General features: G+C 42.9%; 1 protein-coding gene across 4 annotated transcripts in view; it reads left to right on the top strand.

Annotated features, from left to right (window-relative positions):
- The first annotated feature begins 9,213 nt into the window (after positions 1-9,213).
- The window catches only part of FAM169A (family with sequence similarity 169 member A), a 62,193-nt gene continuing 56,210 nt past the window's right edge, over positions 9,214-15,196 (top strand). Inside the window, exon 1 of one of the 4 annotated variants that reach the window (XM_087430171.1) lies at positions 9,214-9,334. Coding sequence is in view for 3 of the 4 variants with exons in the window: in XM_087430173.1 (XP_087286299.1) it covers positions 9,780-9,785 (6 nt within the window). In the remaining variant the exon portion in view is untranslated. Of the gene's footprint in view, positions 9,335-9,526; positions 9,786-15,196 lie in introns of those variants that run through there. The other 3 variants (XM_087430173.1, XM_087430174.1, XM_087430170.1) reach the window with 3 other exon arrangements.

Genomic DNA, 15,196 nt, shown 5'->3' on the forward strand with positions numbered 1-15,196 from the left:
CAGAGCATTTGCTTCAAAGAATTTACAATTGTAAATCCTTCCTCTGTCCCTTTGAGATGTATATGTATCTCCTACAACCCAAGAGTGTCTTTCTCAAAAACCTGAAAGCCATTCCTTTGAAATGTAATCATCAGGATGACAGGGCCTCTGTCTCCCAGTCTCTGTGGCACGGTGGAAGCCTAATGTGGACAAATTCCTGTTAGCAGAGACAAGAGGGCCGAATCACACTGACATTAACCAACCCTCTGCTGTTTGTAACTTTTCACTTCTCTCTCTCTGCTAGACCCCTCCCTTGCTCCCCCTTCCTACTCCCTCATTCTCTCTTTAACACACCCAGTCACCACTGCACAAATCAGAACTGAGCTCAGCTCTTTCCCTACTGCTGCAGTTAGTGAATAAAATGCCTTTACCCCCTTTAACTAGTATGCAGCTTTGTTTATCTTTGATAGTTCTTCTACCAGTTCCTATAGTGTTTCTTTCTATAAAATATAACTTAATGTTCTAGCACACGTATTTTTCCATGTTGCTACCTAGTTTCCATAAGTATAGTATTTAATCACTGCATATTATGGGTTATGTGCCAGAAATTTCTTAACCAAAAACCTATCAAATGTTTTTTATTATAAAAGGACTACATGTTCATCACAGAAAATGAGAAAAATATTATAAACAAAATACCAAATTACTATCCAGTAATCCCATTACCCAATCTTGCCTCTTTCTAATCCATTTTCCAACTTTTGGTGTTAACATTTCGATATGTATCTTTATGGTCTATATATCCTCTGAATATATCTGTATGGTTAAGCATAATTTTTAAGGCAAAAGTGGGATCATACTTTTTAAATAGATGTCTTTTCTACTTAACGTTTCCCCATGACATGAAATATTGTTCAGAAATGTGATTTAATGACGACACAACAGTCCATGGCACGGTTGTACCAACATTCAGTTAACAACTATCTTGTTGGGCTTCCCCGCCCTTGCCCACCACCGATACTTCCCCATTACAAACGATATTGATATAGTCTTGTAGGCAAGTCTTTGTGCTCATCATAATTCCTGATAAATTCTGAAGGGAGCATTTAACTCCACTGACGACTTAGCCCCCTCTTTCTCTTGGCTTCTGTGACACCACACTCGCTCTTTCCTCTCTGGCCATGTCTCTGCTTCCCACGCAGGATCTTCTCATGGGCCCTACTAGATTTTGGCTGGGCCTGTATTTTTTTCTCCCATGCTTCTTCAGCAAGCTCACTCACTGCATGGCTTCAATACCAACCCCATGCTGACGACTCCACATCTATGCCTTCAGTCTAGACATCTCCCCCAAGCTCCAGTTCCCAAAATCTCCCTATTTCGGATGTTTGCCTTAGATGCCTCACAGCCCATAAAACTCAGCATAGCCAAAATGGAATTCATGGTTTTACCTCCCAAATCCTCATGCTCCAGTGAGTCCTATTTCAGGAAGCAGCACCACCATTTACCCAGGGGTTCAAGCCGGAAACCTGGTGGTCTCGCTCATCTTCTCTGTTGCACATTTTGCCAAGTCCTGTTGATTCTACTACTCACCTTTGATGTTTAGAATCCATTTACTTATCTTCATCCTCACTGTGACCTCTAGACCAGACTGTCATCTCTCACCTAGATTAATTAATGAGCTCCATAGCTGGCTCCCTGCCTCAGGTCTTATTTTCTTCAGTTCATTTTCCACATTGCAGCCTGAGAACATTTGCTAACATGCAATTGTGATCGTGTCACTCTGAAACTTGAACTCCTTAAATGGCTCTCCATTGCCTTTGGGATTGAGTCCATATGGCTTACCATCGCTGAGCAGGACTTGTTAAAAGAACAGCCAGTCCTGCCTGTTTCTCAGCCTCCTTTCTTTTTTTTCTTTTTTAATTTTTTGTGAGGAAGATCAGCCCTGAGCTAACATCCATGCCAATCCTCCTCTTTTTGCTGAGAAAGACTGGCCCTGAGCTAACATCTATTGCCAATCCTCCTCCTTTTTTTTCCCCAAAGCCCCAGTACATAGTTGTATGTCATAGTTGCACATCCTTCTAGTTGCTGTATGTGGGACGCGGCCTCAGCATGGCTGGAGCAGTGGTGCGTCGGTGCATGCCCAGGATTCGAACCCGGGCCGCCAGTAGTGGAGCTCGCGCACTTAACCGCTAAGCCACGGGGCCAGCCCTCAGCCTCATTTCTTGAAACCCCACACTGTGCTCTAAGCCCTAGTTGTCTTCTAGTTCTGCCAGTAAACCATTGTTCCACAGCCCACATCCACATTTCTTGTTGGCTCTGCCTGTCCCATTCATCACATTATCACATCACAGGGTCTATCTAGCACAGTGCCTGGCATAATAGACATTTCAAAAGACATGTGTTAAGTTAATAAACGTATAAATATTGGGTGAGAGGGTGTTAATATAAATATCTTCCAGAAGCTGGACATATACTACTTGAGAAGCAAGTTTATAGGCTAGTGTCTAAAGTCTAGAGTAATTCAGAACAACGGTCCAATTCCTGCTCCACCACCTTGGGTCAATTTCTTCACCTCTGTAAACCTCAGTTTCCTCATCTTTGAAATGAGGACGTTGTATCTACCTCAAATAGATAGTGTAAGGATTAAACGACAATTTAGGTAAATTATTTAGTACAATGTCTGGCATGTAAGTATTTACTAAATGTAATCCAGCTACACTTGACAGCAGTCATCAGGATACATTGCCTCCAGGTGGGTGCTTCATTTTACACGCCAACCTATTATAGAGCGTGGAGCTGTTTCAATAAGCCTTGCCAATTGCTATTAGCAATTAAAAATAATACCTCTTATTGCCCGCCATGAGATAGGCAAAAATTTTGTATTTCTTTGATTAATAGCAATATACCTATTATTAGGCATTCATGGTATTTATACATTTTGGCTTTCTTAAAAAAACGCTTCGGTGAATCTTTATGCACAAACTTTTTTCTTCTTCCTAAAAAGTTCTTTTGGCTAAATTTCCAGGAGTAGTATTATAGGTAACACATTCACATTTTTACCACTTTTTACATGTATTGCCATACTGCTTTCTATAAAGTACAGACTGTGTGTTCTAATTTTAGAGTTCCTCTCTAAATCCTGATTCTTTTACTAGTTTTTAATTAAAAATGAAAAACATAATTATACTGTTCTGTGTACTCTTTATGTACTTGGCATGGTGATAACTTTGGCCATAACTTGTTCCTACACTAATACAGCCACTTATCCTTTCTCGCAGTGGTATTAGAGACTGACTGAGGTCATGTGTGAAATGTGTAAAATCAAATGTACTATATGAATAAATATAAGATATTCTTTTCAAAGACAAGAATTGGTGTCTTTTCATCACCAAATACTAGGCAGGGAAGTCACAGAGAGCACTGATTTCTGTAAAGCACCGTTACTTAAGATAGCAGCAAAATCAAAGAGTAATATCTATATAGTATAGTATATATACTATTCTACAGAGTGTTCTTTTTTCCTAAGTATATCAAGGAGACCGTGTTTCACTTTGAATTTTAGTTAGGATTGCGTTTGTTGGCAAGTTAACAGAGAACGCGAGGTGGGCAGTCTGGAATTGGTGCGGCAGCTCCGTAATGTCATCGTGGTCCCAGGTTCCTGTCTCTTGGCTCTGGCATACTCACTGCATGGATTTCATTCTAAAGGTCAGCTCATGCTTACAAGATGGCTGATCCCAGAGGTAAATCCTCCTTCCGGGCAGGAAACAGAAAAAAAGTACAAATGGCAAAAGGCAAAGTGATAGCTGAGTCTGTCCTTTTCTATCAAAAAAAAAAAGCTTTCTTGGAAGCCATACGGAATAATCCTCTGCTTACATCTCATTGGCCAAAATAATCATACGGCTATTCTAGCTACAAGAGGAGTCTGGGGGGCAAATAGCTTTAGTTGGGCACATTGCCGCTCTGAACAAAACTGGGTCTGTCAGAGCAAAGGGAAGAATGGATATTGACGAGGCAACTTGCAGTAGCTGCCATGGGTGTAAATATATATGTAATTTTTCATTAGTAATATGAAAAATACATGTTATTTCTCTTAAGTCCAAACTAAACTTACCACATACTCTGTCCTGAAACTTCCACCTCACATTAGACCAGTCCAAACCTGAAGAGAGTTATGCAAGTGGCTTCTCAAACCTGTCTTCCTTTTGATCTTCAGGTTCTTTTTTTCTTCAGTGCATCATATCCCTCATTGAAATCTGCACATAGTAGGAGTGTTTGACAAAAAAAAAAAAAAAAAATCTCATCAAAATACTGCTTTTAATCCTGAAAGCACTCCTGTGACATATCTTATCCACCAGGGGAAGAAACAAAGCATTCCAGGACATGGAGGCCCTTTTTCTCTTCCAGTGTGAGTGGGCAAGATTGCCTTCTTGCTCCCCCATTGCTGTGGCCAACTTTGTTAGCTAAGGAGTTAACTAACTGGCTAATATTTTAGATTTAGAAGTTCCTGGGTTGCCTCAGTCATCAAAATTTCTCACTGTGATTTTATGAATTTAAAACATATATATTGTATATATTGGATCCTAATTCTATCCATTTAAGTCTCATGAAGGGTCAAAGATGGTGATGAAGCTTTCTGAGGAAATGTGTTTCTCCCATTCACTGAAGAAATATAAATAATACTTATAATTCTGCTCTGGAACCTGAAAAAAGCTTAGAGAGCAATTACCTTTAAAAGATGTGGAAGGGGGCCGGCCCCGTGGCATAGTGGTTAAGTGTGCGCACTGCGCTGCTGGCTGCCAAGGTTCAGATCCTGGGTGCACACTGACGCACCGCTTGTCAGGCCCCCGCTGTGGTGGTGTCCCATATAAAGTGGAGGAAGATAGGCACAGATATTAGCCCAGGGCCAGTCTTCCTCAGCAAAAAGAGGAGGATTGGCATGGATGTTAGCTCAGGGCTGATCTTGCTCACAAAAAAAGAAAAGAGAAAAAAAAAAACATGTGGAAAGACAAAATGTGCTTTTCAAAAGCTAATAGATTATAAAACTCTGCTTAATATATGTCAGTGGAAGTCTTACAAGTTTTCTTTCTAACTAAGAGTTTAATTCCCTCTTCATGTCCAGGAAAATACTCCTAGATCTAAGAAATCCTTTAAACATGAAGGTATTGGGTATTCAAAGATACTGGGTATGTTTTGGGGCTTTAAAAACAAAACCCAATCATATGGCATAGGATTTTGTGCACATGAAAGGTGGTATAGCATACTGGTTAAGGGAGTGTGCTCTTGAGCCAGCCAAACTGGCAGGATTATTAGCTGTGTGACCATGGCAGATTACCGAGCCTCTTGTGTGCCTCAATCTCCTCTTGGGTAAACTGGGGATAACATTAGTATATACCTGTGATGGTGCTCAGGGCAAGCTACCCCAGGAAGCACCACTCTGGTATGCGGATTATTTCCAGCTGAAGACAATAAGGACTCAGAGAACTCAGGAAGAATATTTGAGTTTCCCCTCCCAAACTGCCTAAAGAATTTAAAACAAAAGATCTCTTTCAGGACGGAGTTATTATCATGACGGCTATAAAGATAATGTAGGATAGAGGTTACAACAGAAAAGGCTCCAACAAGCCCATCTTATCTAGAAGTTCTGTCTCTCTGGCCACATGCTCTGGATGGCCCTGCGAGGAGTTACCAGACAATCATTTACAAGGGAAGTCTCCATTTGTAAAGGTATCTCCCTCTCTGTATTGGGAAGAGGGGGGATGACCTCATTTCTAGAGACTTATCAATGTGGAAGGTGAGGCCTTAAAACTGCATAATAAACCTTACTCTTGTTTACAGTGCTTTAGTAATAATCTCCTGTAGCTGACACTCCCACCCCCAACATCCTCCTTGTCTTTGGTTGGACATGGTATTTAAGACGAGAATTTCTGCTATTGTTTTGAGAAACGCAGTGTCCCTGCTTTCTTCCATGTATACATGTTATTAAACTTGGTATTATTTTCTCCTGCTAACCTGTCTTGTTAATTATTTGGCCAGCCATAAGAACCTTAAGGGAAAGGACAGAGGGAGATTCTCCCTCTTCCCCCGACACCTGGAAGGATGGTTATGAAGATTAAATAAGTTAATTTCCACAAAGAAGTTAATAGAGTGCCTGGCAATCTGTTAGCAGTCAAAAACATTAGCCATTATTTTAGCCATTAGGAATTCCTCTTTTCCAGTGCAATTTAATGACTCTTTTCTGGGTCATTTGTGTCAGCAATCTCCAAAATCCAGTGTTGTGGCAAGCTTCTCTTAGCTAAGATGGTTCCACTTCCCTTTAAACATATACAGATCTTCGTCAACTTACAATGGGGTTACTTCCCAATAAACTCGTTGTAAGTTGAAAATATTAAGTCAAAAATGCATTTAATACACCTAACCTACCGAAGTTGATGGGTTAGCCTAGCCTACCTTAAACGTGATAAATGTGCTCAGAACACTTATATTAGCCTACAGTTGGGCAAAATTATTTAACACAAAGCCTATTTTATAATAAGTGTTGAATAGCTCATGTAATGGATTGACTACTGTACTGAAGGTGAAAAACAGAATGGTTGGATGGGTACAGAATGGTTATAAGTGTATTGGTCACCTTCCCAATGGTGTGGCTGATTGGGAGCTGCGGCTTTCTGCCCAGTGTCACCAGAGAGGATCGCACCATGTATCACTAGCCTGGGAAAAGATCAAAATTCAAAATTTCAAATATTTGAAATTTCAAATTTCAAAGTATTTCAAATAGTACTGAATGTATCACTTTCGCACCACTGTAAAGTTGAAAAATCGTAAGTTGAACCCTCATAAGTTGGGGACTGTCTGTATTAAAAAATGCAACGAGAACTCGTAACATGTTTCCTTCCGCTTATAATATAAAATAACAATTAAAGCAAGCAAATGTTGGGGCTAGCCCAGTGGTGGAGGGGTTAAGTTTGCGCCTTCCACTTCGATGGCCCAGGGTTTGCTGGTTCAGATCCTGGGTGTGGACCTCTTCACCGCTCATCAAGCCATGCTGAGGCGGCGTCCCATACAGAAGAGGTACAACTCTACAACTATGATACACAACTATATAGTGAGGCTTTAGGGAGAAAAAAAAAAAGAGGATGTTAGCGCAGGGCCAATCTTCCTCAAAAAACAAAACAAAAAAGCAAGCATATGCAACAACAAAAACCAAAGCAATAATCCTTTTACTCTTTTCAGACTTTTTAGACAAAAGCCCCAAAGCACATTTCAAAATACTTTGGTAGTGATTTACAGCATGTATTAATCTGACACAGACTCATTTTTTAGTTCTTTGCTTACTAAGATCTCATGGACCCTCAGAGGATGGGTAACACACAAGCAAGAGTTAATGTATCTCAGCCAAAGAGGGAGGGAAATGGTGATTTTTTTTTTTTTTTAATATTCAAAGCTGCATCATGTTGCAAGTAGAAGACGATGAAGCAGTGTGACACTCTCACACAGGTAGGAGACAGCACTTCTTCAGGACATCTCAGCAGACAAGATCCTTGTCACAGGAACAGAGCTGGGTGAGGCTGCCTGGATAGGGGCCGTTGGACCCTTTCTTTTACCGCCCTGGGTGGGTGTAGTTTTGTCTCCTACCAAAGTGGCCAGACATCTGGGAGACGGGCCTCCCAGGCACAAGTACCCACGACTAAAATAATAGCTAAAAGCCAATCACGTGCATTTCAAACGTTATAAACAAGTTGCTTTGTCTAGCTTTACATTAAGCCCTGAGGCGTCAACATCTGTAGGGTCTGGTAACTAAACATCATCATCTTCTCAAAGGGGCAATTGTTTGGGATTACCCCAGGGACTCCTACTTACATTCAGCTCTAGAAGTATAATTCAAAAGTTACATAACTTCATTCAGTCATTCATTCATTCAAGGTTGGCTGTGGATAGAACCCAACTATTCAAAATTCCTGCTCAATTAAATCAATTTCATTGTTAAGTTCTACTAAAAATGGTAAATGTTTGATGTATAACATTTAAAATTTCTGCTAATTAAATATTAGAAATTAAACATAAGGTAGGAGTTGATTGTAACGAGCAACTCGAGGCAGAAAAGCTGATTTGATTAAAAAAAAAAGAGTCAAATATATCTCAACAAGTATTCTTTGAAGTATTTATTGATCTCATTGATCATTAGCAAATTCGTAAAAGGCTGGCATTGCGATTCCTAAATATCTCCGAGGAATGAAAGAAGCAATTTCAAATTTACTGGATGATCTGAAAACAATGCCACGGCTCTTGAATGATGAGTTCATTTTCCAGAGTTTATGTATAAAAGGAAGTCTTAAAATTACTTAAATACAATACTGTTCCTCAATACATTTATTAAACGTATTTAAACCACGGCACACATTACTTTTAAGAAATCTACCATGCTTTAAATACCCGAGAGCCTATCTTTCCAGCGTAATTAGCAAGAGTGTCCCGGGTGCTACGGCGGACAGTGTGAGTCGGGAGGGGGAGGGGGAGGGGAAGGGGGAGGGGGAAGGGGCGGGGGAGGGAAGGGGAGGGAAGGGGAGGGAAGGGGAGGGAAGGGGAGGGCGGGGGAGGGGCCGCGGGCCCGGCTCAGGGTCAGTTTGCGTGTGCTGGATTGGAAAGAGAAAAGGTCAGCGCAGGGATTCGGGGGTGCCGTGTAATCTCAAGATGGAAGCCCGGGCTCGTCCGGATTGTGAACGGGCGCTCGGCTTCCCTTCCCCTTGCATCCTCCTAGGGGGCAGCGGGGTTAGGAGAGTCCTCGCCCGCGCCCTCCGCATCCCTGTCCCCAGGCCGGGCTGGCCTCGCCCTCCGTGGGTGAAGTCCCGGAGGCCCGCCCGGCGTGGAGAACTCCGCCGGGGGGGTGCCCACGGGAGTCTGCAAACGTCGACATTAAAGGAACACGCAAATGCAGCGCGAGGTCCCCGCAGCTCACGCGCACCTATTTTTATATCTAAGCCAAGGTCACTCTTTAATCCCGGCCGTGGCCTGTGCCGGCGGCCGGGACACAGAGCGGGGCGCGGGGGCCGAGGCGGGGGCCGCCGGACGCCCGGCCCGGGGCGGCGGCGCCCCCGCGCCGAGGAGGGCCGCGCGGGCGGCGGGCGGGGACCCGCGGGGGCGCGGGCGGCGGGCGGGCGGCGCGGGCTGAGGCGCTGCGGCGCGAGTGCGTCACGCGGCGGAGGGCGCGGGGGGCTGCGGCCGACCCGCCGACCGGAGCCGCGTCCGGGCGAGGCCAGGCGGCGCACCGCCCCGCGCCGGCCGGGGTCGCCAGCGAGCAGCCGCCGGCTCCATTCATTCCGCGGCTCCGCCTCCTTCCCGGCTCCCGGGCGCGTCCGAGGTGAGTGCGCCGCCGTCCTGGCGGGGCCGCGGCCGAGGCCCCCCGCTTCCCGCCGCCGGCCCGGCCCGCGGCGACGCCCTGCTGCCCGGCCCGCGCAGGCCCACGCCAGCCCCGGCCCGGGCGCGCGTCCCGCTGCGGCGCCGGGGCCCCCAGGGCGGGGGCGCGCCCCCAGGTGCGCCGGCCTCCGCGGCGGCGCCACCATCTTGTGTGAGGGAATGCTTCTCTGCTGCCTCCGCGGCCGTGTCCCCGCCGCCGCCCCCTCCCCCCGTGCCCCCTGGAGCCCCCCGCGCGCTGCCCGCCTGGCTCGGCGGACGGCGACCTGGCGAGGTGTGGCACTCGAGCGTTTAGCCGGGTTCCGCCACGCAGGTGGCCTCCGCAGACGCGCTGACCGCCTCCCTTCCCTTTGACGACTTTGGAATAGCTACCGCATAGATTCTCTTGTGGAATGCAGGTCATTGCAATTTTGTTCTAATTCTTAGCTGCCCATTATGCAATTTTCGAGGCCTGTGCCCCGGGAGATGGATGGGTGAAGCGTCGGACTGTTTACGGCTCAGGGATCTGGGTACACTGACTCCCATTACTGTCCTTGGAGAAGTGATGAAGCCTCTCGCTGGCTTCCCAGCTTCTGGAAATTGGTATGGGTATCTTATCAGGAGATGACCTAATATGACCACCTGATGCGGGCCTCCTGCCCCCTTTGGGGTATCCTTTCAAAACCTAAATTAAAATGCTCGCGTGTGAGGATTTTTGAGGGGGTTCGGGCGGAAGGACAGATTGCTAAAAGACTCCCCGAAGGAAAAGTTGTAATGGCGATTCCGAACTGTTACACAATTGGTCATTTTCAAGGTTCCTGAGAATTTGGTGATTCTTGTTTTAATTTGTCTCCTCGCAGATGTACTTAAGTGCCTCGTGGATTATACTCCTGCCATTTGTATTTTATTACTGCATCACAGACAGGGATTAAAATCTGGAATGGTGGCTGTTACATAATACACACATTGGGCCCTGGAGGGAATTTACCAAAATGGGTCTGGGTTTGATGTGCTGTGTATCATCTGCTTGCTTTTTTTTTTGCACAAAAGGTGTACAGGCTATCTTTGCAACTATATCTTGTTTTCCTCCTACAAGAGGACATATTTTTGGTGACTGATAGGGACAAGACTCAGTTTGTGGGTTTTTTTTTTAACATTTTCTTGGGTTTTTTTTAATTGGGGCAGGGGAGTGCACAGGGGAGTGCCTGGTGAGAGGAACCTCGGAAAAATCTATTTGTGATACGACTTCTAGACAAACACAGATAAAATATCACAGTCTTTCACGGAAAGCTTGTAGCTGCCCTAGTGGACTCCTCTCTTTGAATTTACGATGAGGATTGGTTTAGGGAAATTAAGGAGTAACGTTGTGTTGTGAGTGATTATAACCTAAGATGCTTTACCTGTGGATTTTAGGTTCTAACAAGTTGCAAATTAGTCTGACCTTTGAAATAATATTCAAATCATTACAAATTATATCATTTCTAAAGGTAGGATATCTGTCAAACCAAGGGCTTAACTTTGATTTGGAGAAAACAAAATATTTTATAATTAGATGCTTTTGAGAGTAAAATTTCAATGTCATCTCTTATTAAATTATTCTAAACTTTTTTCTGATTAGTTGACTCTTTCACTAGTGCTTTCTACAGACAAGTGAGTCCATATCATGTGCCATTCCTAGCGGAAATGTCATGCCTCTCATTAATGACATGTTCTATGGGGAGAATTATGGAGGTGAAAGGGACCTCGGACATTGAGAGATGTCTTGTTTTGGAGAACTTAAGAGGTCCGTGGGCATTCAGCTTGTTCCTTCCAGCCAGTTCAGCGATGAGTGAAACACAAGTGTTACACTTTTACGTTGATTCTGTTAATACACGTCAGATAGCTTCACTGAATTGGTACTACTGTATTTAATTAACTCGAGTTTGGAAGTGATCTTGGTGTGGTTTTCATCTTTAACGTAGCTTGCGATTTTGAGCATTATTTTACCAATGGTTGAGAAATTGTGAAAAGAAAAAAAAAATCTCTTAACATTGTTCTCCATTAGTTCCTACCTAACTCTTTTTAAGCCTTATGTGTGTGATGTTCAGTCATCTGCCTATAAATGCAAAAAGATTTACTTTTTAAAGGTAATTAGAGTATGAGAGGATTGAGTATTCAGGCAAAGGTTCAAAAAATATCAAGGATTTTGTAGAAAGGATTGTTGGTTGGGTAGAAAGTTAAAACCTGTGGTGTTTTTTCCCATTTCTAAGATTTTATGATTCTAAACTGAAAAAAGGATATTGTATGATTATCATGTTTAGGTTGATTTTCTCCTTACACCGCATTAGGCTTCTGATCCATTGTGCATTTAACCCTGAAATTAAAGTTCTAAATTTGGTGTACTTCATTGGTGGTAGGGGTGTTTCACAATTCTTTCCAATAACAATGACAACAAAATTACTCAAGGTTGAATTTATTAAGGAAAAGGTGTGACGATTTAAAAATAATCAGGGAAAACCTGATAATTTATTAAAGACAGCACAAAATAATTATTAGACTCATTGAATTTTAGAGCTAGTATTTGAGACCTTAAGGTTTATCTGCTCTGTGGGAGGGATCTGCTCATTTAGCCCAACCTGTTATATTTGGCCTAGAAAGTTTGTGACTTACCACATACCTTTTTTTTAAAAAAAGGGTATCATTTTAGTTACTGCCTGCTCTAGTGAGGTGTTAGCTTTAGGTTACACCAAAGGTACCTTTCATTTATTCAGCAAACACTGTGTGTCTGCGGTATGTTGTGGGGCACAAAAACAGACAGACCTGCCCTCATGGTGTTGATATTTCAGTGAAGTAGTGTGGATTTAAATGTTAAAGATTCCCTAACATCTAAATGCACAGAGATTTGTGCAAATATGAATTGGGAACACATCAATTTAGTAAATTACATTTTTTTCTTTTTTTTTTTTTTATAATTTTATTTTTTCCCCTAAAGCCCCAGTAGATAGTTGTATGTCATAGCTGCACATCCTTCTAGTTGCTGCACGTGGTGCGCGGCCTCAGCATGGCTGGAGAGGCGGTGCATTGGTGCGCGCTTGGGATCCGAACCCGGGCCGCCAGCAGCGGAGCGCGCGCACTTAACTGCTAAGCCACGGGGCCGGCCCCAGTAAATTGCATTTTTTAAAACAGTGCCAGATGGCATATGGGGGGACCCCTGTGTTTATGGGTTGTGCAGAGGAGAGGGTTCAGTTGCTGAAAGAAACTGAGGAGGAAAAGCAGCTAAGAAGTAGAATTGGGAGGGAGTGTTGTCCAAGGAAGGAGAGGAACTTTTAAGTGGTCACTTGGGTCTGATCTGTGATAAGGTCAAGAGAGGTGAGAATGAAAATAATCCATTGAGTTTGGGAGCTGAGAGGTTATTAAGGAGTAGTATCAGTATAGTGATAAGAGAAACCGGTTTAGGAATGAATAGGAGTGGAGAAAAAGTCAATTAGCTTGACTTTTTGTTATCAATGATTGATAAAGTAATAAACTGTACTAACAAGGGATTTTATAGTCTAAAATCTTTTACACATATATACCAGTGCTTTCAAGTTTAGATCGGCCCCTGATATACCCGATGAACTTATCCTGATTCTTAAGTTAACAGTAGTTATTATTCAGAGGCAGTATAATTCCACAATTTAAGCCAAGTAAGCATAGGTTTGAACCCTGGCTTTGCTGTTTCTAGCTGCCTTTTGTTAAGATACTTAATCTCTCTGGGTCTCAGTTTTCTCATCTGTAAAAGAGTAGTTATAACAGAGCCTATCTCAAAATGTTGTTGGCAGAATTAAATGTGATAATGTATCTAAAGGTGAGCTATTAGTATTATCATCATCAATGGAATTGGGATAGTTTTTAGTATCTAGTTAAGTGTTCCTCGTCTTTCTCTCCCTTTTGTTTTCTTCTCCCCACACCCACCCCATGTACAACACTTTGTTGAGGTACATTTCAAAGCAGTAATTTACTTTTCCATTTTTAAAATTAATTGCGATTGGGCCGGCCCCGTGGCTTAGCGGTTAAGTGCGTGCTCTCCGCTGCCGGCGGCCCGGGATCGGATCCCGGGTGCACACCGAGGCACCGCTCCTCCGGCCATGCTGAGGCCGCGTCCCACATACAGCAACTAGAAGGATATGCAGCTATGACAGACAACTATGTACTGGGGCTTTGGGGGAAAAATAAATAAATAAAATCTTTAAAATTAATTGCGATTTATTTACCACTTGTCAATCAGAGCATTTGCTCCGCAGGAGATAAAAGTATAACCACAATGAGTTGAGTTGGTAAAATTCTAGTTAAAAATTAAGAATATCTTCGGTTTTTGTTAGTTTGTGTATTAGTGTAGGGGAAATTAATGTTCAGTTTTTCAAAAACAAAACAATTCATATAGCCCCCTTTATAGCTTTTGTGGATCCCAGGCTAAGAACCTATCTTCTAATTTTAGATCTGGTCTTGTTTTCTATTAATTATTTATGCTTGTGAGTGGAACATATAGCTAAATTTAGCAAAAAGCAACCATGTGTTAGAAGTCTTGATATTTGCCTTTGAAATATAATGCATATCTAAAAGTGCTTGAAATTAATTTCAAGGCTGAGATTTATTGATAATATTTTCTGAAACATGAAAAAAGAAATTGGAGTGATTCTGAATAAAATTTGTTTGGAGAATACTTTTTGTATCTGATTAGCTTTTCAGAATGGCAAAAAAAGGTGTAGTTTTATTTTATAAGACGATTCATATGGTTTTACAATTTCATATACAAATGACCACTCAACTGAAGTCCGTGGACTCCTGGCCCTCCTTTCCAGACCTCTGATACTGGCTTGGATGGAGAGGAGGGAAGTTCTCGTGCCTGTACTTACAGTGGGGCTGAGAGAGTTGCTCCTGTCCTGAGTTGGAACGTACCGGCTATAACTAATAGGACTCTTTGACCAGCTAGTTGGCTGGTCTCTGTTTTCATGCGGTGTAATTCATTTGAGGGTAGAATTTATTGTTGGAAAGGCCCATTTCTTTTACCCTTTAGACATATGCAAAATAGATTTTCATCTGCATACTGACTCTTGGCATATTTGAAGTGTAACTTTGTTCCCCAGCAAGACTTTCCCTCACTAATTTCTCCCCATTCCTTTTCTTCATCTGCCCTATCATGGTTTCCAGATCCTTTGCCATCCTGCTTGTTTTCTATTGGAGGCATTCCAGTTTTTCAGTGTGATCTTTCTTAAAATGTGATCATCGGAATGGAATAAAAACCTGTGGGCGCTGGCTGACCCGTGAAGAGTGTAGGGAGCTTGGCCCTCTCTGGATCTGGACAGTCTTCACCCAGTAACGAAGCCCTATGCTGGGGTTATTTTTTTTTTAAAGATTTTATTTGTTTATTTTTTTTCCTCCCAAAGCCCCAGTAGATAGTTGTATGTCATAGTTGCACATCCTTCTAGTTGCTGTATGTGGGACGCGGCCTCAGCATGGCTGGAGAAGCGGTGTGTTGGTGCGCACCCGGGATCTGAACCCCGGCTGCCAGCAGCGGAGTGCGCACACTTAACCGCTAAGCCATGGGGCTGGCCCTATTCTGGGGTTATTTTGCCTTAACTTTAAAAACACTTCTTCATGGTTCATACTGAGTCTAGTATCATCTAAATCTCAAGGTCTTATTTGTCTCTGTCCTTCAGCAATAGATAATAAAAAACTCTAATGCAACTTAGTGAATTTCATTTTTTTCCTTAGCTCGATTTTGTAGTAATTTGTTAAATATTTGGTAGGCATTTTACCTTGTCAGTTTTTATGTTTCCCTTTTATTTTTTAAGTTTAAAGCAATTGGCTT

This window comes from Ceratotherium simum, chromosome 4 (genome assembly GCF_057802395.1).
Source record: "Ceratotherium simum simum isolate JZ-2026a chromosome 4, ASM5780239v1, whole genome shotgun sequence".
NCBI lineage: Eukaryota > Metazoa > Chordata > Mammalia > Perissodactyla > Rhinocerotidae > Ceratotherium > Ceratotherium simum.